This window comes from Panthera leo, chromosome E1, assembly GCF_018350215.1.
Source record: "Panthera leo isolate Ple1 chromosome E1, P.leo_Ple1_pat1.1, whole genome shotgun sequence".
In the NCBI taxonomy this organism is placed as follows: domain Eukaryota; kingdom Metazoa; phylum Chordata; class Mammalia; order Carnivora; family Felidae; genus Panthera; species Panthera leo.
The window spans coordinates 33,690,801-33,715,578 of NC_056692.1; the positions used below are offsets into that span (position 1 = coordinate 33,690,801).

Consider the following 24,778-nt stretch of genomic DNA (forward strand, 5'->3'; position numbering starts at 1 on the left):
CTTGTTTTTGGCTTTCCTCCCACTTCTGCCCAACAATGGCCTGTAACAAATAAAAGGTTCATAGAGTTTTGGATTTCAGTGGTACTAGACGTGCCATCCAGCCCAATTCTTCTCCTGAATTATGGGTCTCTTATAGGCTATCTTTGGCAAGTATTTACCATACTCCTCTCTTGCCTCAATTTTCTCCATCTGTGACATGAGAAGGAATGATGGCTACCGTAAATTAAAGGCTGAATTAAACCTGAGTTCCTGAGAGGACAGGTGCATCTGGGAGGGTCGTGACTTGGTTGTTAGGTTCATCTTCTCTAGGAATCACTCCCGAACTCCACTTGCGCTGCTTCCGGTTCAGTGCCCTCACCTCGAGATTTATAACCCACTTGCCTCATCCTGCAGCCACCCACCACCACAGTGTGATAATTGTTCTTGTACGTAACTCCCTTCCTCTAAATTCAGCCTAACCCAGGGCTGAACATGCACCAGGAGCTTACTGTAGTGTTGATGGACGCTGTGGGTGGATGAGCTAATGATGACCATATAATCTCAAGGCCACGTAGAGATGGATCCAGAGCCTCAGTGGAAATACTGAGCTGGGGGTGGGGGGTTGGGCAGGAAAAGGCTGAAGATATAGTCTGTGATCTTCCATGACATGAAATTAGTAACTGGCTCCCCACTGCTCTGCTGACTTTCTTAAACAGAAGAAAATAACTGGAAATTGCCATAGAAATTTATTTCTGTCAATGTTTTAATGTGATACTGAAGAGGAGTAGACATTTCCCCTTTGGATATTTGGACTCAGTACTCCCAAGTCATTTTTCTCTTCCTATCAAGTGAATGCATTCTTGAGCTGCTGGTACATTAGGTTAGTGACACAGTGCTGGACTAAACAAAGACAGAGTCATGTTGCTGAGCTCCTGTCTGGCATTGATTGGGGTCATAAAAGTAATTCACTCCCTCAGTTTGGTTTCGACAACCCACAGAATACATAATACCTTGCATATGTCGAATGCTACTTTCTTTGAAAAGCTTTCAATACCTACTATATAGGACAAGGTTGATTCCCACATCATTCCTGCCACACAGAAAAGTGGAGCATCAGCTCAGGAATTACTAAAACTCTGGTGTACCTCCACATGAAAAGATGATGCAGGTGGACTATGCTGTCTTCCCATTAAGGTGTTAATGCCAACTGTACTCATCCAAGAGGCCACAAGGTGAATGGATCTGACACAAAAAAATCTGAAGGTGGACCTTAGAGAAATTGACCAAGATCCAAGTCAGGAAAATACCATAGCAACACCCAGGGGTCTTTATGGGTGGGAAACATTAGGTGTCTGTCTCTGATGTCACCCTTTTTGTGCCATGGCCCTTTTGCATTGTTTCTCAAACCTTCCACCTGGACTAATCCTACAATTGTTTGTTTGTTTGTTTCTAGTTCCTTCTTTCTGGGGATTGGTGAACTCAGCTTGGAACCTTTGCTCTGTGGGTAAACGGCAGTCGCCAGTCAACATAGAGACCAGTCACATGATCTTCGACCCCTTTCTGACGCCCCTTCGTATCAATACTGGGGGCAGGAAGGTAAGCAGCCATGTTGCTTCCATTGTGAAGTTGAGGGCGCCGAGAGATGCCGATTCTGAAAGCTAGTCTTACAGGTCTCCTTCTCTGTGATGAGTTTGTCTTTCCACCTAGGAGTGAAATCAAAGACCTCAGGCTTACTGCCAACAAATATAATTATGTCTAAATTGTACTTTCTCTCTCTAGCTGGTCAAACCCTCATGCTTCTCTAATTACTTTGTACCCCCTGGAGGTTGCCGGAGGCCCTATCCCTCAGTACCCCATGAAGGTCAGAAAGCAGTGTTGCTTCCCAAGCATATCACACTGGGAAAATCTCTCCTCTCAGAAACCTCTTTACTGGGGCTTCTTTTAACTTCAACAAAGTGAAAGAATAATTTGTTTAACAAAAGTAAAATCAGATATTTATCATTTTGGAAAGAAAAACAAACAAAAATCACCTTAGATGATTTATAAGAAAATCAATAATTAATCTTCCTAGGGGCATCTTGCTGGCTAAGAATCCTAACTTCTGCACAGAAATGCTGAGTTGTGCCTTGTCATTCTCATACCAGTGTCCCTTCCCCCCCACCAACCTCCCTCGATGCACTCCGCCTTCATGTGTGGAAGGGCATGATGCCCATGGGGATCTTCTCGTCGCTGGGTTCTAGCGTTTCTCTTGTGGGCTAATTTCTTTTTGGCTACCTTTTACTGTTGAGTAGATCATTGAAAATGGAAAACACACACACACAGAAAATTGTGTTTGAAGGTGATTTAGTTATTGCAAACTCAAGAGGAATGGAAAATCGTTTGTGTCCAAGAAATTAGGATTAAAATTATGGACAACTTTGTTACTGCCGGCAGCTGATTCTCCAGGGTTTGCCTTTCTTGGGCTCTGCTCTCTACATCCGCAGCCTGTTTACCTCACTTATCATGGAATCTATAAGAATTTTTGCCCCCTTCTGATGTATTGGAACATGTTTTTTCCTATTACCTGTCACCAAAACACCAACCAACCAAACAAACAAACCCAAAGTCGAATGACTTATTTAAGAGTTGTTAGTGGCTTTGACTCCAGTCACAAAATGAGTTCTAAAGACATTGCACGTGATTGTAACTATTTCTCTATGTAGTATCTGTGTGTTATTTTAAATAGGACTTGAGAAGCATTTGTGTAGAAAAGTCCTATGTAGGTCATGTAGTTTATTGCTCTGATTCCACAAAAATTAACCTATCCAAATTATTGGTCCATTTGAAGTTTTATTTTTACAAACTCTAAAGGGAACTTAACCTGGGTTCTACACACACCTCTCTTATTCAAGTCATGAACATGGGTAGGTCCACTGACCAGTAAAGGACAAGTTGAACTTTTGAGTACTCAGTCTTTCTTTCCTTCTTGGGGAGGATGATGGAGGGAATAATTTGTGTCCTACACAGAGGGAGAAGCAGTAAAAATTCAGAATGAGGGGTGGGACCTGAGTTCCAGAAATTAGCTGAAAGGTAACCAGCAAGACTGAAGCCCAGAGACCATAGAGGTATAGGCAGGAGGAACAGATGGAAAAGGAAGATGGAGGCCAGATCTAGAGGCTGTGTGAAGGAGCTGGATCTTTTTCCTGAGTTATGGCAAGCGAATGAAGCATTGTTCAGTCAAGAGCACACTGGGCACGGGATGGGAAAGGTGGCGATCTAACACAGGAATGGATACATAATTCTCACTTTCTATCAGCCCATCTTAGAGGAAAATATTGATGTGAAAGAAAAAAATAACTAATTCAAGCCTGCTTCTCCCTTAAATTTATTGGGAAAGAAGAGATGGGGGAGACAGCCTAGTGTTAAAAAGCACTCCTATGTTTTGGTTTGATATTTTTGTTGTTGTTGAAAGTGATATATATATTTTTTTTATGTTTCCAATTCAGTAAAGTGTACCTGATCCAAATCAATTTTCAAAAGCACTGGAGTTTGGAATTTTGGAAACATTTACTTTTGACGATGTAAATATTTATATCTGGCACGATTTGTGTTGTCAGCTGTTTGAAAAGCTGAGAACTGTCTGATGGTTTCCTTTGCATTAGCAAAAGGTGGAAAATAGAATAGAGATAGTAGTAGGACCAACTGGTAATGAAATGTCTAAACTTGATAGACAATAGCTAAATCACGTTTGCAAGCTTTTTAAAGGTGGTGTTTAATGACTTGGAGACTTATTTTGGAATGAGTATTCAAATGACTGCTGTGAATTTAGTTTTGCCTTGAAGAAATATGTATCCAATTCAAAAGGTTTAAAAGACTGGGAGGTTTTGGGCAAGGTACCACATTTTGAAGTCTGAGATCAGCTGGATATCAGCATGTTAAGTGTATCCCAGTCATTATGTGTTTTATGTCACATTTTTATCCATGAGCATTATTCTTGCTCCTGTTTAAGTGTACCTTATGCATAATAAGCCCATGAAGTACCCTTGCTGTGATCTCTGACTTGTGTTACTATGTTTGTTTTTTTTCATGTATTTGGCCTGACATAGGGTTCAGATGATGAATTACGGCTTATCTTAGCATGAGCAAGGGCTGAAATTTACCCTGAATGCAAGAATACAAAGAATGATAATAGTTACATGACAATCAAAACATATGATGTCTTGGATACAACAGAGTATATTCATTATACTTGAACAGTGATAGTTCTTCTTTTTAGGTTGCTTATTTTCAATGGTAATTCTTAAGCAATGTTTGGTGTTTTTTTTTTTTGTTTGTTTGTTTGTTTGTTTTTTTTTTTCTTGAAAGAGAGTATTTGTTACCCAGTTGTTTGTATCTGACACATAGGATTCTTATGGGCAAAATTTAAAATGACTGTGCTTTTCAAACAATACTCACTTGGGGCGCCTGGGTGGCTCAGTTGGTTAAGCGTCTGACTTCGGCTCAGGTCATGATCTCACGGTCTGTGAGTTCAAGCCCCACGTCGGGCTTTGTGCCGACAGCTCAGAGCCTGGATCCTGCTTCAGATTCTGTGTCTCCCTCTCTCTCTGCCCCTCCACTGCTCATGCTCTGTCTCTCTCTGTCTCAAAAATAAATAATAACATTAAAAAAGTGTTTAAAAAAAACAATACTCACTTAAGTTTAGGTTGCATATGGACATAACAATTTTACCTTGGAATCCATCTCCCACCCTTGACCCCCATTCAACTTAATTCCCAACAGTCTAAACAGTTTTTTAAAATCTTGGAGATAATTAATCTATTCTAGATAAAGCTCCTGAGTCAACTCAGGAATCAGAGTGGGCGGGTGGAGATAATTCTTCCCTCATGATCTCAGATCATTTAACACCCTATATGTAGGAAATTGGATTATGATGTGTTTTTAAGCTGGGTTCAAGCCTGATTGACTGTTTTAAAGATGGACACCCTTGGTAGTCAATGGGCATGTACAGATTCACATGTGGTCTTTTTCCCCCACACCAAAGTGAGTGTACAATATGTGTTTGTGTATTAATTTTCATGTGCTATTCACGTAAGTCAGCTTCTTGGTAATTTGCATACAACAGTGTAAAGTGTGAATGTTATTCACAGCAAAATCTGAGTGGTTGGCTTGATCATTTTGGGGGTGCAGAAATTCCTCTAGATATGTGCCTGGAGTATTCTCTGACACAGGTGAGTGCTGGAGGGTTTCTGGATTAAGAGGTGGGGTTAGCCTTCATGGAAGACGTGGTTTGTAGTAAAAGAAGAAAACACGTATTAAAACTGAGTCAAAAATCACATGCCGATCCTGCCATTTTAACCAAAAATTAGTTTTGGCATTTTTCCTCACCTTTTAGCTCTTTTGATAAAATGGACATCTCAGTAGTTAGTGACATGGGAATTGCTCATGATATGTTAAATGTAAAAGATAGCATCTAAAGTCATTCACTTCATGATCCCAATTTCATTTAAAAAGTACCCATGCTATGGGGCGCCTGGATGACTCAGTCATTTAAGCGTCCAACTTCGGCTCAGGTCATGATCTCAGTTTGTGAGTTCAAGCCCCGTGTCGGGCTCTGTGCTGACAGCTCAGAACCTGGAGCCTGCTTCAGACTCTGTGTCTCCCTCTCTCTCTGCCCCTCTCCTGCTTGTGCTCTGTCTCTCAAAAATAAACAAACAAACAAACAAACAAACAAATAAATAAATAAATAAACCCATGCTATGCATAGAAAAGAGACCAGGATTAAATGTGATGTTATGTTGTTTTCTTTCTACTTTCCTGAAGCTTCTAGATTTTCTATGACAAGCTTGCATTAATTTAATAATCTGAAAAACACCTGTTTTTTGTGTTTTTTTTTTACTTATCCTTTCAGTTTAGGCAAAGATATACTTACAGTTGGCAAATATGGTAGTTGGAATAATGCCCTCTCCTAAAGATATGCATCTCCTAATCCCCAGAACTTGTACATATGTTATCTTACATGGCACAAGGTATCTTGAAGGTGTGATTAAATTAAGCATCTTAAAATGGGAAGTTCATCTGATATCATCCAGATAGACCCATTGGAATCACAGGGTTCTTATAAGGAAAAGACAGAGAGGCAGGAGCATCCAAGGCACAGAAGGGGATGTGACAAAGGAAGCAGAGGTCAGAGTGATGTGTTGCCATGAGCCAAAGAATCTGGGCAGCCTCTAGAAGCTTGAAAAGGGCAAAGAAACAGATTCTTCCCTATAGTCTCCAGAAGGAACACAGCCCTGCTAAAACCTGGATTTTAGCCCAGCAAAACTGATTTTTTTACCTCTGACTTCCAGAATGTAAGATGACCCAGAATATAAGGCAGGATTAATTGCTAGCCCATGCCACCCACTGGGATGGATCTGAGGACTAAAGACCTCAGCTGCACTTCTCTCCACCCCCACTTATGCCAGGCTCCCTCTAGGGAGAAGTCACAGACCAAGACAAGACTGTTGACTCAGTCTGCATAAGCCAGCCTCCAGGCCACAGAGCAAGGTGAAGGCAGATTGGAAGGGGCAAACAGATAACACCCAACACAAGGCTATACATTTTATCTATGTGACCATTTCCAAATTTCCCATTAAATGAATATGAGGTAATAAAACTCATCATTACCTATCAAATTAGGTATAAATGTCTCGGCCCGGCATTCACAGTCCTTGTAAGATGGCCCCAGATCTCCCCTCCAGAGCCTTATTCCTCTTGCATGTTATGTCTATGTTTTGTTCTCAGTGAGATTGTAATACTTTTTTTTTTTAATTGACTGTATCTCACCTTCCCCTGTGCTTTGGACACAACATAACCCTTCACCTGATGTACCTCTGTACCTTAGCAATCCCCATCCCTACCTTTTTATTATTCAACCTCTCTGGTACCAGTGTTACCTCCTCCATGATACTCCTCTTGATCTCTTTAGTGGATGGTGAAATCTCTCATCATTTGACTTCTTAAGTAACTTGCTTGTATTTCTTTTAGGACCTAACCTTGGCCTATAGTATATTAGTTTTACTTGCCTTGTCTCCCTGTCTTCAATTAAGGGCTCCTCATGATAAATGTGCTTTCATATTTTCATTTTATATCTGTGGGGTTATCTGTGACAGTGCTGGTTGATTTGAACTGAACCGAGATTATCTTTGATTACCAAACAAATGGTTTATGTGGACTTAGTTAAAAGTTGCTTTGACTCAAGGCAGGAAAAATATGAGCAAGTCCCATGATGAAGAGTAACCTTGCTATCAACAGAATCTGTCATTAGAAACTAATTTTCAGTTATAGTACTTTTCCTGAAATATGTTGAGAAAAATAATGACTGTGGATTGGTTTGGTGCCTAAAATCTTATCACTTCTCTATTTTTAAATTTCTCCATGAACCTGATAGGAAAATATAGTTGACCGCAATTAATCATTGCAGTTCATGGCATGTCTACATTTGCTACGCTAAGAAACCTTTTATGAGTGAGGCATTTATGTTCCTTCAAGGGCTTTGAGATATATTAGGGGAGAAAATACATATATACAGAAGTTAAATCATAGTAACTGATTTAAATAACTATTTGAGATAATAGTGGAAGAGATACTAAGGCAGCAGTGAAATGATTAATTAGCAAATCAGTCATTTTGACGTTACTATTTAATGGTGGTAAGAAGTTGGGTTGGCCAAACCAGACTTTATGGAGGTGCTAGAATGTGAGCTAGCATGGAAAGATAGGTAGAATGAAATACTGTTTGCAGAAGGGTCTTTAAATGTTAAATGTTCTGGCTCCACGTGTGAAAGATTACAGAAATATAAGGATAGATCCATTTTGCCATCTAAATGGGTTACAGTGGTGCTGGTTTTTATTGGATAACTGATATTAAACTTTCATAGGTAAGTATTCCTTCCCATTTGGAACTCATTAGCTATCTTTAAGTACCATGGGTCTTTTTATACTGAAGCTCTGGTGTGAAAATGATACACATAATTTCACATAGGCTTGTGGGATAGAGCAGATCTGTAAGAGCTGATGAAGAAGTGAATGTAATTCTTACTCATTTGTATTTTGTGGCTTGATAAATTTCTTGACTTGCCACATTGATAATATCCTTTCTCAGAAGGAGGCAATAAAGGGTCTCTTTATTTGGATCTAAAGCAGCTTGGTGGTATGGAATGGACAATAAAATTCTAGAGGAAAGTGGGTGTATTATCTTAGAAAATACGGTAGCTAATATTAAAAAAAAAAAAAAAAGCTAATAACTGTTGTCAGACATAGATCCTAAACCTTCAAAAGGTGAATTTTTGTAATATAGTTAGAATAGATGTGATCTCTTTGCCTCACGGAAGGTAACTCTAGAGGATTGAGAAGCTCTTAACAATGAAATAATGGTAACAAAATTACAAATGATGATACCAAATAAAGGAAGTGGTAGTGACTAAAGATACTGGTGTGGTGGCTCAGGGAGTTTTGCCAAAAATATGTGTTAAAATGGCATCTAAAAGATGTAAGAGAAAGGGCTTATAGTCACAGAGGGGGACAAAAGTGGAAGGAATCTTTGAAAATGGTTTAAGGGAGAATAAGGCCCAGAATGAGTGTAGGATTGCAGAGCAGGAAGGTTTTTTAAAGTTACAGTTAGAGGAAGCAAGGACATTAAGACAATGTTGACCTTGGGGCACCTGGGTGACTTGGTTAGGCGTCCAAACTCTTGATTTTGGCTCAGGTCATGATTTCACGGTTCATGAGTTCCAGTCCTGAGACAGGCTCCGTGCTGACAGAACAGAGCCTGCTTGGGATTCTCTCCGCCCCCCCTCCCCTGAACTCACTCTCTCTCTCTCAAAAATAAATAAACTTAAAAAAAAATAAGACAACGTAGACCTTCGTTTGGGGGAGGATAGATGTCCACAGATGTTCTGCTTTGGGTTTAGATTTTAGGTTTATCACCAACCACCTAGATAGGAGAAACCTAACCTCTCGGAGCTTTAGTTCCCTCTCCTGTAAAAGAGAGGTTGTAACAGTACCCCTCTTGCAGGGCTGGGATGAAGGGAAGTACATGGAATAGCGAACCTATTAGGCAGGTTATAAGCAAGTTATGGGGCCAGTGGCTGGCAGAGGAGATACACCACAATTGTTAACTACTGTCTTCATCCATTCAGGCTGCTGTAACCAACTGTCAGTGACTGGGTGGCTTCTAAAGAATGGAAATCTATCTCTCACAGTGTTGGCGGCTGGGGGGGGATGTCCAAGATCAAGGCACTGGCATGGTTGCCTGCTGGCATCTTCCTTCTTGCTGAGTCCTCACATGCTGAAGGGACCAGGAAGCTCTGTGGGGCCTCTTTTATAATGGCTCCAATCCTGATCACGAGGGCTCTGCCCTTATAACCTAATCACCTCCCAAAGACCCCTCCTCTTGTTACCACCACCTTAGGGGTTAAGATTCGAACATACAAACTTTGGGAGGACGCCAACATTCAAACCATGGCAGCGACCATCAGACATGTTGTGGCTGTTAGCGAGAAAACACAACTTAACTCCCACTTGGGTTTCTCTGTCAAAGAATCTCATACTCACTTTAAAATCTGTAACATATATGCCAAGAGGTAAAGTGGACAGCAAACTAAAAATCCCAAACCACCTCGCCAGTGCCCCCTGTCCAAAAGTTTGAAATTTGGGAGGCATAAAGGTAAAGCTTTCCTCTCAGGTGTATGTTTATAAATAGCTGCACAGATTCAGGCTGGGCTGCATTTGTTGTAAAATCGCTACATGCGAAATGGTAGAGGAAGTTACTGGATAATGTGTGCAGCATGCGTAAATAGCACGGGGAAGATACCAGGAGACAAATTCAACCTAATTACATAGTACATAAGGTACTGCTCCACGATAAGTGAGGTCACTGTCCTGTAATCACCTTCAGCGAGAAGAGACTATCTGGGATATTACGGTCGGATCCCTCCGTGCTGATGGCTAGAATAACTAATGGAAAAATGTTGACAAAGTGCAGAAGGAGACACAGGAAAGAGTGATGAGAAGAAGCAGACATTCTGTATATTCTCTGTTCAATTCTCTTTCTGTTTCTCTCCCTCTCTCTCTCTCTCTCTCTGAAAGGACGGTATTTGAAGGTAAATTACAGGTGGCTTCTAACAGTACCTGTCCCGTGCAGCCTCAGACACAGAGAACCAGTGCTAGTGTCTGGAAATGGCTTGGACCAGACTTTATTTCAAAGTGTGGAGGGTGAATGACATCCCTGTGTTTCGCTGAGAACCCCCAGCACAGAAAGAGTTGCGGCAAGCTCCCAGGTCCACTGGCTGTGGTGGAAAAGCTCCAGCATCAGAGGGGAGCCTCGACCTGGCCCGGAATCCTCTTCCCATCTGGCAATTATGAATAATGGTTAGCCGGGCACGTGGAATATGTTTCTTTGAGGCTGACCCCCGAAATACAGATTTAGCTAAGATGTACACCCTCTCAAAGGAAAGCTCCCTTTAAAGCCCTAGCGTTAGTTTGGAACTAACCTGCCTTCTCGTCTTTCTCATCCACTATCAAAATTACTCCTCAGAGTTTTGAATAGAGGACTCCTTCTCCTTTGGGATATTTTGCTCTGAATAGCTAGGATGGGGGAATGTTCCAAGAAAGGACTTTGATTCAAGATAAAGAAAATGAGGCCAAGGTAATTGTGTTTATGCTCAGAGCAGAGCGTTTCGCAGGCAGTGGCAGGTTCAGTGCGCGGTGCTGAAGAGTGATGAGAGATAAGCAAAATGCAAGAGACTGACGCTGTCTTGAAAGTTGGAAACGGGCTCGGGGCTAAGGCGCTCTGTGGTTGGTTTCTGGCTCTCCTGCACTGTCGCCCAGCTTAGAGCGAGGCTCAGGACTGCTGCTCACTCTCTTGGCCGCTGCTTGTAATGTGTCCCTCTTGACATCACGCAGAAAATCAATGCAGTCATTAGGCAAGCCTTTGAAGGAAACACCTGGATGCTGGCTTTAGTAGTTTATAAATATATCTGGTTCTGTCTCATTCTTTATTCCTCTGGTGAGTATTAGAAAAGTCTTTGCTTTCCTTTCCTGATTCTTGGTCTTCCCTGACCACCCCCTCTCTCCTCATTTACATTTCTCTTCTCTGTCACTCTGACTTGCTCTCCTACCCTTTGCTCCCCTCCCCAGTCTCCTTTCTCCAGTTCACCTTGCCCCATTTCTCTGTCCCCCTTTCCTTTCCTCCCTCCTTCCTCCTGGTTGGGTACAGGTGACTGAGGGACGACCTGTGTGCCTTCTCTCCTCTGCATCAGAGTGGAATAGGGACTCCCCTTTCACACATTTTAGAAGGACTGACAGTTCTCTGATCTGGGCAGCAACACTTAAATAAGAGAAAATTCAAGTTATCTGGGGACTGAGTCCAATTTTTTATGAGAATATGAAGGGAATTAAGTCAAGATGCCTAATGAATTTACAGGCAAATGAATTTCTAGAAGGAATTATTTCTTCCAGGAATTTCATGGGTGTTAACCACATGGTAGTTTAGTTTTCTGGTTAATTGATTCCACAGATGAAACCAACAGGCATTTTACAAATTAACTGTCCTTCCAAAAATAGATGACAAAGTGTCTTATTTGCATATGCTGCTTGGAACTCAGCTCTCTTGCCATTCACCTAAAAATGGGGGAGAAGAGCAGGAGAAAAGGGAAAGACATGACCTAATTTTTACAGACCTCTCCCAGCTTGCCTCATCTTTCAAACATTCCAGAAGAAGTGTCTCCATCACAGTCAAGGAGATAAAACTGATAGGACACCTGGGCAATATAGAAACAGTTGTATACCCAAGAGAAGTTCTGGATTTTGATATTAAAAAGTCTGACATCAGTTGTGTATTCTATCCAGGAAGGCTCTGTCTACTCCAGGTAAGCCTTTTCATTTGACTGCATAAACTGGCCAGGCTCCTCCTACCTGAACTTCCAAGACCTTGAGTCCTGTTAAAGGGCTCTATCGTTGCCTAGAAACCAGGTACCTTTGGTCTGAAAATAAAAACAAATAATAATTTCCCCATCACTGCAGGGGAAAAAAGCAAAGCAGATTCTGTTTGAAGGACTTAAGAAAATACAAATTTTCTTCTTAGTTCTGCTTTTCTGAAGCAAAAGAACTACATTAAAACCAGAAAACTAGAATAAAAGGTCTGAATTGGGGAGTGTAAGCATCGTGAGCCATTGAACATATGAGCAACTACAGACTTCTAATTTTTCTTATGAAAATTTAATGTCCTATAGAAACAACTTTATTAATGTTGCCTGAAGGATTAAGAATAATTCATCAATCCATTTCTTTCCAATATCTCATATTTTTATCACTTTAGAATGTCAGCATTCTAATCCCTTGTTGTGTTAGGGCCAAGATCCAAATTGTGCAAAATGTTAAGAGTAGCCATTTCATTCTTCCATTTCCCCACCTCCCCACCCCAATGTTGTAGTTTGCTTGTTTGTTTGTTTTTATTTTGTATTTATTTTGAATTTTTTTAATGTTTATTTATGAGAGAGAGAGAGAGTGTACATGTGAGCATGAGTGGGGGAGGGTCAGAGAGAGAGGGAGACACAGAATCCCAAGCAGGCTTCAGGCTCTGAGCTGTCAGCACAGAGCCTGACGCGGGGCTCAAACTCATGGACTACGAGATCATGGCCTGAGCCGAAGTTGGACGCTCCACCAACTGAGCCACCCAGGCACCCCTGTTTGTCTATTTTTAAATGTGTATTTATTTTGAGAGAGAGAGAGAAAGAGTGCACGTGCTCACACAAGTGGGGAAAGAGCAGAGAGAAGGAGAGAGAATCCCAAGCCTGCTTAGCATGGAGCCTGACGCAGGGCTCAATCTCATGAACCGTGAGATCATGACCCGAGCCAAAATCAAGAATTGGACGCTCAACCAACTGAGCCGCCACCCAGGCACCCCCACCCGCCACCACCACAGTGTGTAGTTACATAAGATGAGTACGCGCAGAGATCTAATAAGGAGCATAATGCCATATTGAATGCTGGAAATTTGCAAAGATGGTGGATTTCAGGTGTTCTCACCAACAATAAGAAAATGCTAACTCTGAGTAGATGGAAACGTTAGTTTGACTGTGGTAATCATTTCACTCTCTATCTATCTGTCTATCTATATCAAATCATCATGTTGCACACCTTAACTATATACAATTTTTATTAAAAAGATAAATAAAAAATTTTAAGAGATTAGCTGGCTCAGCCTGGCATCTCTTTTTCTTTTTCTTTTTTTTCATACAATAAACCCAGTGTCTATTCAGTAAGGTATTTCATTTTGTTAATGTGAGCCTTACCTACTTCAGGTTCTGAACAGATCCTTTTCCTGTGTTTACTAAGCTCTTCATCCGACGTGACACTTAATATAACATTAGTCATTGGCCGTTAGCCCTGAAACCCACATGCTCTAACCATGTACAAAACATATTTACCTATGATATCATATGATGTCATGATATCATATGATATCATATGATGAAGGTGCATGATTTCCAAGGAGTGAAAACATACACACCCACACAGTTTGGTGTGTCAGAGTCAATAGAAACCTGTCAACGTGGCAGCATCTCACCTGCCTGAAAATATCTCCTCCTACCTTCATATCTCAGAGAGGCCTCACATCACATTCTAGGGAGCAGAGATATTTCTTAATTTGCATTTCCTCTGAAATATTCAGAAAACATATTTTTTTTAGTTGAGAGAAAGCAAGTCTTTTTTTTTTTTTTTTTTTTTTTTTTTTAGCCAAGTAGCTATTTTCACTGATTTCTCAACAGGAGCAGTATGCATGACTCGTGCTGGGATAGAAAGGGATTATGCAGTATGTATAGCTTGCTACTATTTATTGCTGGTGTGCTAGGTAGGCTTGAATATAGAAATCAGCTCAGTGCTTGATGACTCCCAAATTGTTTATTTTGAGCTTGAGTGACTCTGGTAGAATAAGATTTGGGCAAAATGATCTGTTCAAATTAAGTGCTGTGTCACCCCTTGAGAGTCTGCTGCTCCCCCAAGCCCAAGTTTAGAGCCCGACCTGCAGCTTCTTATACCAATGAGTTGCAGAGGAAGTGTTCTTCAGTGTGAGCTGCAAATGTGTGGGGGGAGCACAGCGGGGGAGATCAGCAAATGTATGGGTCCCCCTGGAGCCCAAATACAGCCTGATCGCCCAGGAAGCTCTTGAGCATGAATGAGTGTCACTATTCCAGAAGTCTTCCACTCCCCCGCCAGGGGCCGAGGAGGGGCGTAACCTCCCTGAGGTTCCTGGGCAAGGTGGCTCTCATGCACTGGCACACTGGAGAAGGGCTGGCTTTCCAAAGCCCATCCTGAACATCTCTTCCCACATCTGCACTCGCTAACATCAAGCTGGTATCTTGGAATCCCCCATGGTAGGTGTGTTTACACCACGGAAATCTGCAGGCACGACACAACAGGGCCTTTTTTTCCTGGAGAGCTGGTTGATAAACATTTACCAGCACACCGCAGTTCTTATAGGCTAAGGGCACTTCCCAGGAGGAAGGTGAGTTGATTGCAGCCAACACTCGTAGAAGCTGGGAGACCTGCCCCCTAGCCCAGAACGGGGGATCTGAGCGGATCGCCAGCAGCATCTATTACAGCTCGTGTTGCAAAGAAAATTTTAGATTTGTTACAAATATCCCTTACTGAAAGTGACTCCAATGACTGTGCTTTGGCCTCCTTAAATATCACTCACATCCGGCTGGCCTGTCTTCTACCCTCCCCAAGCCCCGTTGCCACTACCTGGGGAGGAGGTGGGAAGCATAGAAATAATTCTATGAAATTCTGACTCTCCTTACCTTCATCCTTTTAATACATCTTCTTTACTTGGTTGCCTCCTACAAGCCTACATCCCTCCTGATCATGTCGTTGTACAGGTAAGGCTAGCATGTGGGGACAGCTTTTTCCCAATGCCTTGGCGATCACAAAGCAGTGTCACCAACAACTTTTCCATGTTAAGCTCCAGAATCAGGGATGCCCTGGGCTATTTCACAACCACACTTCCCCAACCCCATCCCCCAGCTTCCTGTCAGTGATAGTACACTTCCAGCAGAACAGTAGGCCACACTCTAAACACATGCTATAAACATATTTGCAGGTCTGAAGGGAAGAAATGGGGAGGCGCTTCTGGGCTTTTCCAAGTAAGTGATCCTTATTTAACACGTTGCTTTGCGATGATGAGTTCACAGTTTATGAACCTAAGGGGTATGATTAAAAAAAAAAAATCTGAATAAGAGTAAGGAAACAGCCCTGTGCCAGGCAGTTTTAAGTCCACACTGTTCAATCAATTCGAAGTATTACTAGCATTTTTCTCAAGAGTGTAATATACAACAACTGCCAAGCTTTCCTTTTGCGATTACGAAAAGGACAGATACTGGAGTGAGCCATATTTCAGCACTGCAGGGATATAAAAAATGAACTGCTAAAAACGGCCCAGGAGGAATGAATAGCAATAAGACATCAATGTCATCCGGATACTGATTTGTGATGAATTTCCAAAAGGCTTAATGGTATGATGCTATGATATATAGGGGCTTCCTGAAAGTTAATAACTGTAAGGTACCCACTTGGAAGAATGTAATGGAGGAAAGCGAGTGATCACAGATAATCTATAAATAAGTAACTTCACTAATACAGTCAAACTGTTCTGTGTCTTCTGGATTGCTACGCTCGGTGATTAGAAATACAAAATTAAAAGGATTGTGAAGAGAGAAGAAGGTCAAATGTTACACAAACATCCATAATCACACATCTGGTGAAACTTGAATTTGCCTTTCACAGATTGGCACCCGCGTAGTGAAGGGAAAAGTGGATGCCTTGATCACCTTTCAGAGGTGAATTAACCACCACCAGAGTCCTTTGATGCAGATTCAGTTGGGAGCAACAAAATCTGTTGGGATGAACACATTGTTCTTGCTAATTACCACGTGGTCTGGCATTTCCCCCATGGGTTGTGTGCTTAACGCGCCAACAGCTATGAGGCATAGGGTCTTGAATGAGGGTAGCCCCTTTCAACCTGCAGTCTGGGCTCATCTGGCCCACTTAACTGTCATGGCTGTGGCTGACAAATTCTGGTTAGCAGGAAAGTATGTGGCCCAAAGACAGCACTCAATAAATGTTCATTGAATGAAATGATAAACAGATAAGTGAAAAAAATGCCCCAGATCCTGGAATTACAAATGGATGGAAGAGGGAAAGCAACTAAATTTATTGGCTATCTACCACATCCATTTATATATACATATTTTATTTCACTTAATTCCCCAAACAACCTGAGATGGTCAGTTGTGCAGACCAGGAAGCCAAAATGTACAGTTGTTAAATAATTCACCTAGAGTTACAGGGATGACAAGAAAAAGAGCTGAGTTTCAGCCTCAGCTTGTCTGCCCAAAACACTGTGTTCCTTTCCAGAATGCGGCACGAACGCTGAAGACAGGGGAAAATATTTGCCATGATAGCACGGATTTAGGAAGAAGAGGGCAGGGGATCAGAAGAGCCCTGACCTTCAGCCAATTTCCATCTCTTTGCCAGCATTTGAGAGAATGAGGGGAGGTGGTGCCCCGTGCTGGATTCCTGCCACGTTCTGCCTGTTAATTGCATCTCTGCAGCCTGTTTATTTTGGCCATAGCATCATACATATTTTATCCTTCGAGGTGATGCTGTAAGTCTGCTTTGTTATCTGGCTGCCACTTTCTCCTCCCTGGCACGGTGGCAGAGCACGTACTGAATGTCATTTCTAAATGGGTAGTTAATTCTCCTGCATCCTTCATCAAAAAAGTGCCACATAAAATGCCCCCGATAGTTATTGTCGTCACTGCACCAGATCTGGCAGCTGTAGAGTCAGGGGAAAGACATATAGTTTTAATTTCTAGGACACAGACATGGGTGTTTTCTCTCCGTGTAGAAGGTGGCTGGACTTCCTCCGTTTCCTCTCTTTGCTCTGTCTCTTTCACTTCGTGCCGAGTACACACCGTGGTGTTTCTGCGTGTACGGGTACTCCCCCGTAGACATGAATCGCGCTGTGGAAATCCCGATAGACACATTTCCATGTACCACAAGGCTCACAGCAGATCACGAGAAAAACTTCTAAAGTCATGAGCCTCAGAGGACCGGCCAGTGTAAATGGCCTGTCCCTGTGTCTCCTGTGGGCCGTCATCCTGTAAGTCACCCCATGTGATGTGCATAATTTAACAGGGGCGAAGCTGGCACACCCCTGCCATTCATTTCTCGGTCTGCCCTTAGTTCTCTGTGGATAATAATGACGGTAATGGATGGAGGTTTTAGGTTTGCTCTTCTCCACATCCAGTGTTAAGACTGAAAGGTCTTCAGAGGTGACCCTCGGTTCTCAAATCATGTCGGGAATGGGGCAAAGCAAAGACTTAAAATTGCAGTGGTAGTTAGTTCATGTCCCCACTCAAGACCATTGCTCTCTCCTTTCGCGTGGTTCGGGGTGACTTGGGCTGTCTGGGAGGCTGATGCACACCTGTGCAGACGGGGTCATTCCTGTCCCTTCCACCCACCCACTGTTACTCTGCCTGGCTCTTGTAGGCACTGAACATGGTCTTTCTCTCCCATCCTGGCAGTGGTATTTCTCCAAAGCTTCTGAAGGCCTTTATTCCCCAGCCCAGATGGTCTGACCTTGAAGGGACTTCAACTTTCTTTTTAGTACCTAGAAGATGGCATGGCTTTTCTAATTTCATAGGAGCCTCTGACAAAAAATTTAAACCAGGATCCTAGGGACTTGCCTGGAAGCCATTTGAGTGACTGTGCCTGGGGGAAATCATAAGTGAAGCTCTCAGCCACCAACAGAAGGATGCCTTACCCAAGACATGTGTCTTTATACTCTCTTCTACCTCTAAGTAATTCACCCAGCTTCCAATCCCCCAACTATCCTTGCCTTTTTGTTTTAATGTTTATTTATTTATTTTTCAGAGAGAGAGAGAGAGAGAGAGAGAGCAGGTGAGGGGCAGAGAGAGAGGGAGAGAGAATCCCAAGCAGGCTTTGTGCTGTCAGCACAGAGCCCAACATAGGGCTCAAACTCATGAACCCGTGACATCATGGCCTGAGCCGAAATCAAGAGTCAGACACTTAACCTTGAGCCACCCAGGTGCCCCCTTTCTCCTTGCTTTTCTTGAGACTGTGTTTGTCAGTTCCAAAATCCTCTTTGTTGTTTCCTAAAAATGCCCTGAAACCTTTATGTAAATTATTTCTCAGAGGCTAGACTCAACACCCCTGTGATTCTAGAAGAATATGCAAATTAAGCTAAGCTAGTACTTAACTCCCAGGGCACAGGACATTCCTCCCCCATCTTGCCAATTGGGAGAAAGCCTTTATGAATGGATGCCCTCCAATCTGCCCCTTAGCTTCCACCTAGCCTCTGCTATAAGGAATGAGCAAAGCCACAGGCTTGAGCCCTTCGTCCAGTAATGGAGGGATATTCATTCCTGGCTCAGACTGGTGAGCTACCAGAACCCCGTGAATTGTTTTTAATGGTATTAGTGTGCATGCAGCATTATTAGAAAGTACTTTGAGAGTTAGACAGATATTTTATTCTTTTGTTACCAAGGCTTCTCAAAAGATAAAATATACATTATACTGCATGGAGTATATGAAAGTTCAATAAAATATGATAATGTTCCTCCACACGCTGTTCTCTTGGGTATGATATCAGGAAAATATTTTCCCCTGACAAGCCTCTTATAATGGATGAAAATATTCCCTCTCATTGCACATACAGTGCAAGGTTTGAGCCATATTATTGGAGTCAGGTAATCTGCCTCTGAAATACTGGTATTTGAAAAGCAAATTTAAGGCTTAGGACGTTTCGTTTTATGATCATTGACACTGATGTTAGTAAACTCTTTCTCTAGCTATGAGGAAGAGAAATGGCAGGCAAGTTGTTGTTGTGTGTGTGTGTTTTTTTCCAGTTGCCATTTGCTTTTTACTGACTGCACCATATGGAGCACAGTAAATAAACTATGAGGGTAGCAAGGATGCAGAGAAAAAAAAGGAATGCATTTGGATTCTGACAGCCCTTAAGCAAGTTACTTTATCCCCTGTTTCCTGATCTATAAACTGGAGTTAATATTAAGCATTTTATGGTGAGGATCCCGGTTTATTGGAATGCTCCCATTATTGTGCACGGCACAAATAGTGTTTCCACAATTTAATTTGAATTTAACAGAGAAGTAGCTGACCCTGCAAATTATGTCGACATAGTAACGATACCCATGTAATAGTACGTACCCATGTAATAATATGCTCATGATTTGAAGTCAGTTTTATTTATACCATCAGCATTACTATATTTTTTAGTCCATAAAAAGAGGTAAAAGGCACTACATATATTATGCTAAAATATATAGTAGATGATAAGCTTTGAAAAAAATATCATTTTCCTCCTGTCCTAGATTCTTCAGCTGGGGCCCTGTACATTAGGCTGACAAAAGACAAATTAACAAGAGAAAAACAAGTTAATTAGCAGGTGCATGGTGCCTATTAATACATGGGAGTAATACATGGATAGAAATGAGTAACTCAGGGGCACCTGGGTGGCTCAGTCCGTTGAGCATCCGACTTCGGCTCGGGTCATGATCTCACGGTTCGTGAGTTTGAGCCCTGCGTCGGGCTCTGTGCCTGCTTCAGATTCTGTGTCCCCCTCTCTCTCTGTCCCACCCCTGCTTGTGCTCTGTCTCTCTCTGTCTTTCAAAAATGAATAAACATTTAAAAAAATTTAAAAAAAAGAAATGAGTAACTCAAAAGGGTAGTTCAAATTTGGGATGTTAGTAGGGGAAAGAGGGAGAAGGGTACTTATGGAAAAGCAAATGACTTTTGGAAAGATAAATGGGCTCTTAGGAGACTGGATGGGAGATATGATAATTTGTGACAATGGCTGTGGGAGTGTGGTGCTGTCCCAGAAGAGAAATTAGAGTTGCTTCAGGACAGGGACTTTACGACAGTTGAGTTCTTTGGGGAGACCCTGCTTTTAGGAGGACAAGGGATTTCAGGAACTCAGATGCTTCAGCTCAAAATAATTCTTATGCCAAAATGGTATATTTGAGGGTGGCATGTCCTGGTCCCAATCATTGATAGCTGTACTTCTTAGTCTTTGTGACATACAGTCCTCATGTATTTTATAATCTGGTATATATTTAACTCTGTCCAGTGGTCTGTCTTGCTTCTTCCTGAAGTAACATATAATTTGGCTCATTGTAGGTGCCCCAAAAATACACACTAAAATGTATTGGTAGCCACTCGAGAAGTGTTTATTGTATTTAATCCGTGCTCAGATGGCCAAAGTAGGTTAAATAAGATATACAGAAATGTGGATATTGTCATTATAATTCCTATGGTTACGCTCAGGAAAGGACAAATAGAGAATTCAAATTTTTACCAACTGAACAAAGTCATCTCCATCACATCAAATGTTTAGTGTTTAACAGTACATCAGCCAGACTTGCACTTGGGTTTCCAAACTCTAGTTGGTAGCTCTTTACTATTTTATCCCAGTCTTATGAGCTTCTCCTGGATTGTCCTTTGGCATCACTGCAGCCAACTCCCTCTCCTGTCCATGCGTGATGCACCGAATAAACACAGTATGTGTTGCAATACACAAGGGTCCATATAACATGCCGATCAATGGGCCTCGTGATGCCAGGCAGAATGAACCACCTCCTCTACTATTCACTTGCTGGGTATGTGACTGTCCCAGAATCATCAGTTCATTTGCCAGCAAGCAAAAGGCAGGTCTACTGTAAACTCTATAAGCCATATATTGGAGTAGACATCAGAGACGTAAACGATCATAATACACCCAGTAAGTTTGGTTATGCAAATAATATCCTTGATCATCCTCTCACTTAACCTTCACAATGCCTTTGTGGCATAGTCAAGGCAGGGTATTAGCAAGCTATTGCCGCAGTAATGCTATTTAACAAAATCGCTACAGGATCTCGGTGATATAAAACATAAGCATTAATCGCTTACCCATGGGTCTTCAGGTCTGCAGGAGCTGGTCTCATTCAAGTCAAGGTCAGGTATGCTTTGTGGCCCAGACTGAAGGTCATAGAGCATGACCTTTTAGATGAGATCAGAAGTTCTTAGAGGGGTCAGTGGAAGCACACAATGCCACATAAGCCTTAGGTGCAAAATTGGGCCATTGTCACTTCTACACGCATTCCACTGGCCAAGTTGCGTAGCCGTCTGCAGTTTCCACTACATTCACACCACTACCCAGATTGGCCTTTAATTGAGAAAATTTCACGTAAAACAATGCAGTTAACAAAAGTGACAAATTAAAAGGTGGTAACTTACAGACCAAAATTTGTCCCCTCTCCCCAGTGACAAACACCTGTAAGATTCATTTTGCCTTACAAAACTCAAATTTATGAACAATCTGTGGAAAGTGTCTACCCTTTAAATTGCTGCTGGCATTTTGTAAAGGACACCGTGTCATTGTGTCTTCCCGAATGAAGCCCTCGGTAAGAAATTTCTTTAACGCTAAGTGTTAGGAAAAGCCTTGCTCCCTCTGCACAATTGATGTGCCTTTTCCCTCCATGAGAACTGTGTTGTTCATTTCCTTTTAAGTATAAAGAACTTCAGAGCCAAATTTTCACCCGTAATAAAATTAGTGGGCCTTTATAACCTGCTGAATTACTCTCTGGGTCCTGCCATTCTATTCTGTCTTTAACCTGCTTTGATATTTTTGTTATATATAATTTTTTTTTCTGTAAGGCGTATGAATTCTAGAAGACTTTTATCTAGAAGATAGAAAGAAGAACAAAACAAATAGTTAAATAAATCAGAGGTACCTAATTAAGAAGAGGGAAACCAGCTGGTCTGTTTCTCTGCTTTCTAGCTTTATTCATTACCACTGATAGAAAGATATTTTGTTTATAATCAACATTAAACTAAATCTTTGGAGATTAGGTTTTTCTAAAAGAGCTTAAGGGTAGGATCAAAGGGGATTCTGTGCATTGTCTGTAAGTCTCCCCTCTGACACCATCCCCCTCGCAAAGCCTCTCTTCTTCCCACCCTCCAGCCTGACCCCACAAGAGGACATGTGCTTCCCTCCCCTTCTGCTGTTAGTTACTGTCACCCTGCTTCTGACTGGTAGGTCTGGTTCAAATAGTTCAGTCACCAGGATTTGAAAAGAAAGGACAACAGACAGAAGCAGGAGCTTAACCCATCTGAGTTAAGCAAAACAGCACAGGGCCCCCTTTTATAACATATCTACAATTTTAAATGCTGAGGCGGAAAATATTCCCGGTTGTGTACAAAGTAGAAGAAGTTGCAATCATTTAAAAACACCCAGTGCATTGAAAATAGAGGAGGGTGCTCTGAGGTAGCCTGCCTGCTGTTGAAGGAGAGGGTTCTTAGCTCTCTTGTTACCTTCTGAGGTGAACATCAATGAGGTGAGCACATTGCGCAATCGTGAATTCTACAACTCTCAGAGGCACTGAATAGACTCCTAAGAGAAGATGATGCTTTTCCTAGGAAACCAAATTATAAAAAGCTGAGCCTCCAGTTGCCTATTAAAGAAAAAGCTATCAAAAGAACATCTGTAGAAGATTCCCTAAAATGGGCTCTTTGTCCTTTAAATGATGATTGGAAATTGACAGGTTCGGTCTCTGACACTATAATTTTGCTGTTCTAAAGGGTGTTGCTTCTCATTTCTGATACTTTCCATGTTTCTCCACTGTCTTCCTATGTCTCAAAATAACCCAGTAGAAAGCACAGAGGACCCCATGTGTCCCTCTTTCAAACTGGTAGTGTTTACCTCTGAATTCCACCTGATTTGTGTGGCTTTCATTTCCTGAAAATCATGATAGGAAGTTCTATGCTTAGTCTATAGATAAACAGTGACTAATTCTATAGGCCCGACCCCCAGTTTCAGAGAAACCTGAGCATCCCTTCACTGGAATTTTGCAGGAGCAGAGGTGGCATCCAGTGTTAGTATTGCTTGAACTGGGGAAATGATTTTTTTTTATCTTCCCCAAAGGCCAGGAAAGAGCTACCTCAGTGCACCTTCTACTTTCTGTCTCCCCCAGGAAATGGCTGCACATTTATTCCGGCTGTGGAAAAGACAGCACGGCTGCTCTGAAACATTGTGTGTGCTTGTGCATGCGTTCTCTTCTTGAGTTACGGTCTTCCCGGAAATACAAGGGCAGCTGAAGCTCTGGCTTCTGCAGAGAACCAGGTGAAGTCAAGTCAAGAAATTACTTAGGAAAGCCAAGGACATTTTATTCAGTGCGAGTAGCCTGTTTCACTAACGTCCTTGCATTGGTATCAGATTTACATAATCAGAGTGTGATTCTCTCTGCATTTGGACAAATGTCACGGCACATAGCTTTCCTAGTGATTTGGTAAAGTAAGTACCAAACACATCACTGGAAAATGAGCTGCAGTGCTGTGAGTTTTAATCCAGTGGTTGTGACAGGAGTCATTGGGAAGATACAGCATCATTCCTTAACTGAATTGGCTTTTTATTTAGTAACTGAATTTGTATTTCCCCAGTAGTCTGGAATGAAGGTGGCCAATATACTCAGCTATTTCTATTGGCTGCCTCCCATTTTATTCTGGTGTAGAGCTTAGCTAATACCAAAAGCGTCTATAGTGGAAATCCACAGTAGGAAGATAACGGAGTTGAATGCTCTCCGAGGAAAACTCAGCTCCTTAACAAAATCTAATCTAGCAGGCGGGAGCTGTCAACATGATAAATATTCTAGTCTTTAATATCAGTTTACATACCAGGGCATAAGAAAAGGAGAAATTATTCACACACTCAAAATTTGTTAAAATGATGTTGTTTGACTTCAAGAGACAGAGGCCCAAGGAAATTCAAAGTTAAGATGGAAACCTCTCGGCCTGAGCCTGCTTCTGGACCCTCCAGGGCCTTCTGATGTGTTGATGCCACCAGAGAAATTACACTGCTACGCATGAGCTCTCCCAGGTTTACCATTTGTGAGAGCGAGTTCTTCCAATTAATCTCTGTGCGTTAGCTAACTGCAAGTTTCATCTGGTACCAGTTGCATGCAGACGCAAGGGCAGAGTTTCAAATTGAACTGGATCTCAAAGTTAGACGTTGGAAGTTTCTTTGTGGTAGTATTTGCGGAGCAGAGAGCACTGGCTTTGAATCTTGCAGAACTGGGTCTGATACTAGCTCTGCCACTTTTCCCATTCATTTCCCAGCTATCTATTGAACATCTGCTGTATACCGGGCACTGTTCTAGACTGCAGCCTCCAGCTGAAAAACAGCCAGATAAGGTCCCAGCACTGGTGGAACTTAACATTTTAGTGAAGGTATTACAGGCCACTTTTCCCAGGAAAAGACTCAAGAGATGAGCATTTGTGTGCAGGAAGTTGACTGGGGATGGCTCCCAAGCTTAACTCCTGTGGGGAAAAGCAAGGCTGGAAGACTGAACAGAAGTTGGGTTGCAATGTAGGCGACCCTGTGGTGAGCTCTGAAGCAAGAATGGCCCTTCAGAATGATTCCCCATTGGAACATGGGGGACCCGAGTGAGGGCTATCTGGGAAGGGGGCATGCCCTTGGGCAGGAGGTTCTTAGCAGCTAAAAGCAATTCTGGGAGAGAGCTGGCAACTGAAGACTCCCAGCTGTAGCACTCAGAACAGTTGGGGTGATAAGTCCTACAGCCTTGATTCGGGATCTGGTCAGCAACAGACATGAAACAGACATGTATATATATATACATACACACACACACACACACACACTACATAGAGTATATACATAATATACATACTAGAGACAGAAAGAC

General features: G+C 42.1%; 1 protein-coding gene across 1 annotated transcript in view; it reads left to right on the forward strand.

Moving 5' to 3' along the window:
- CA10 (carbonic anhydrase 10) overlaps nucleotides 1-24,778 on the forward strand; it is a 491,593-nt gene that overhangs the window by 209,635 nt on the left and 257,180 nt on the right. The window contains exon 4 of the mRNA XM_042915031.1: nucleotides 1,433-1,575. Within this exon, the coding sequence (XP_042770965.1) occupies nucleotides 1,433-1,575 (143 nt within the window). The remainder of the gene's footprint in view (nucleotides 1-1,432; nucleotides 1,576-24,778) is intronic.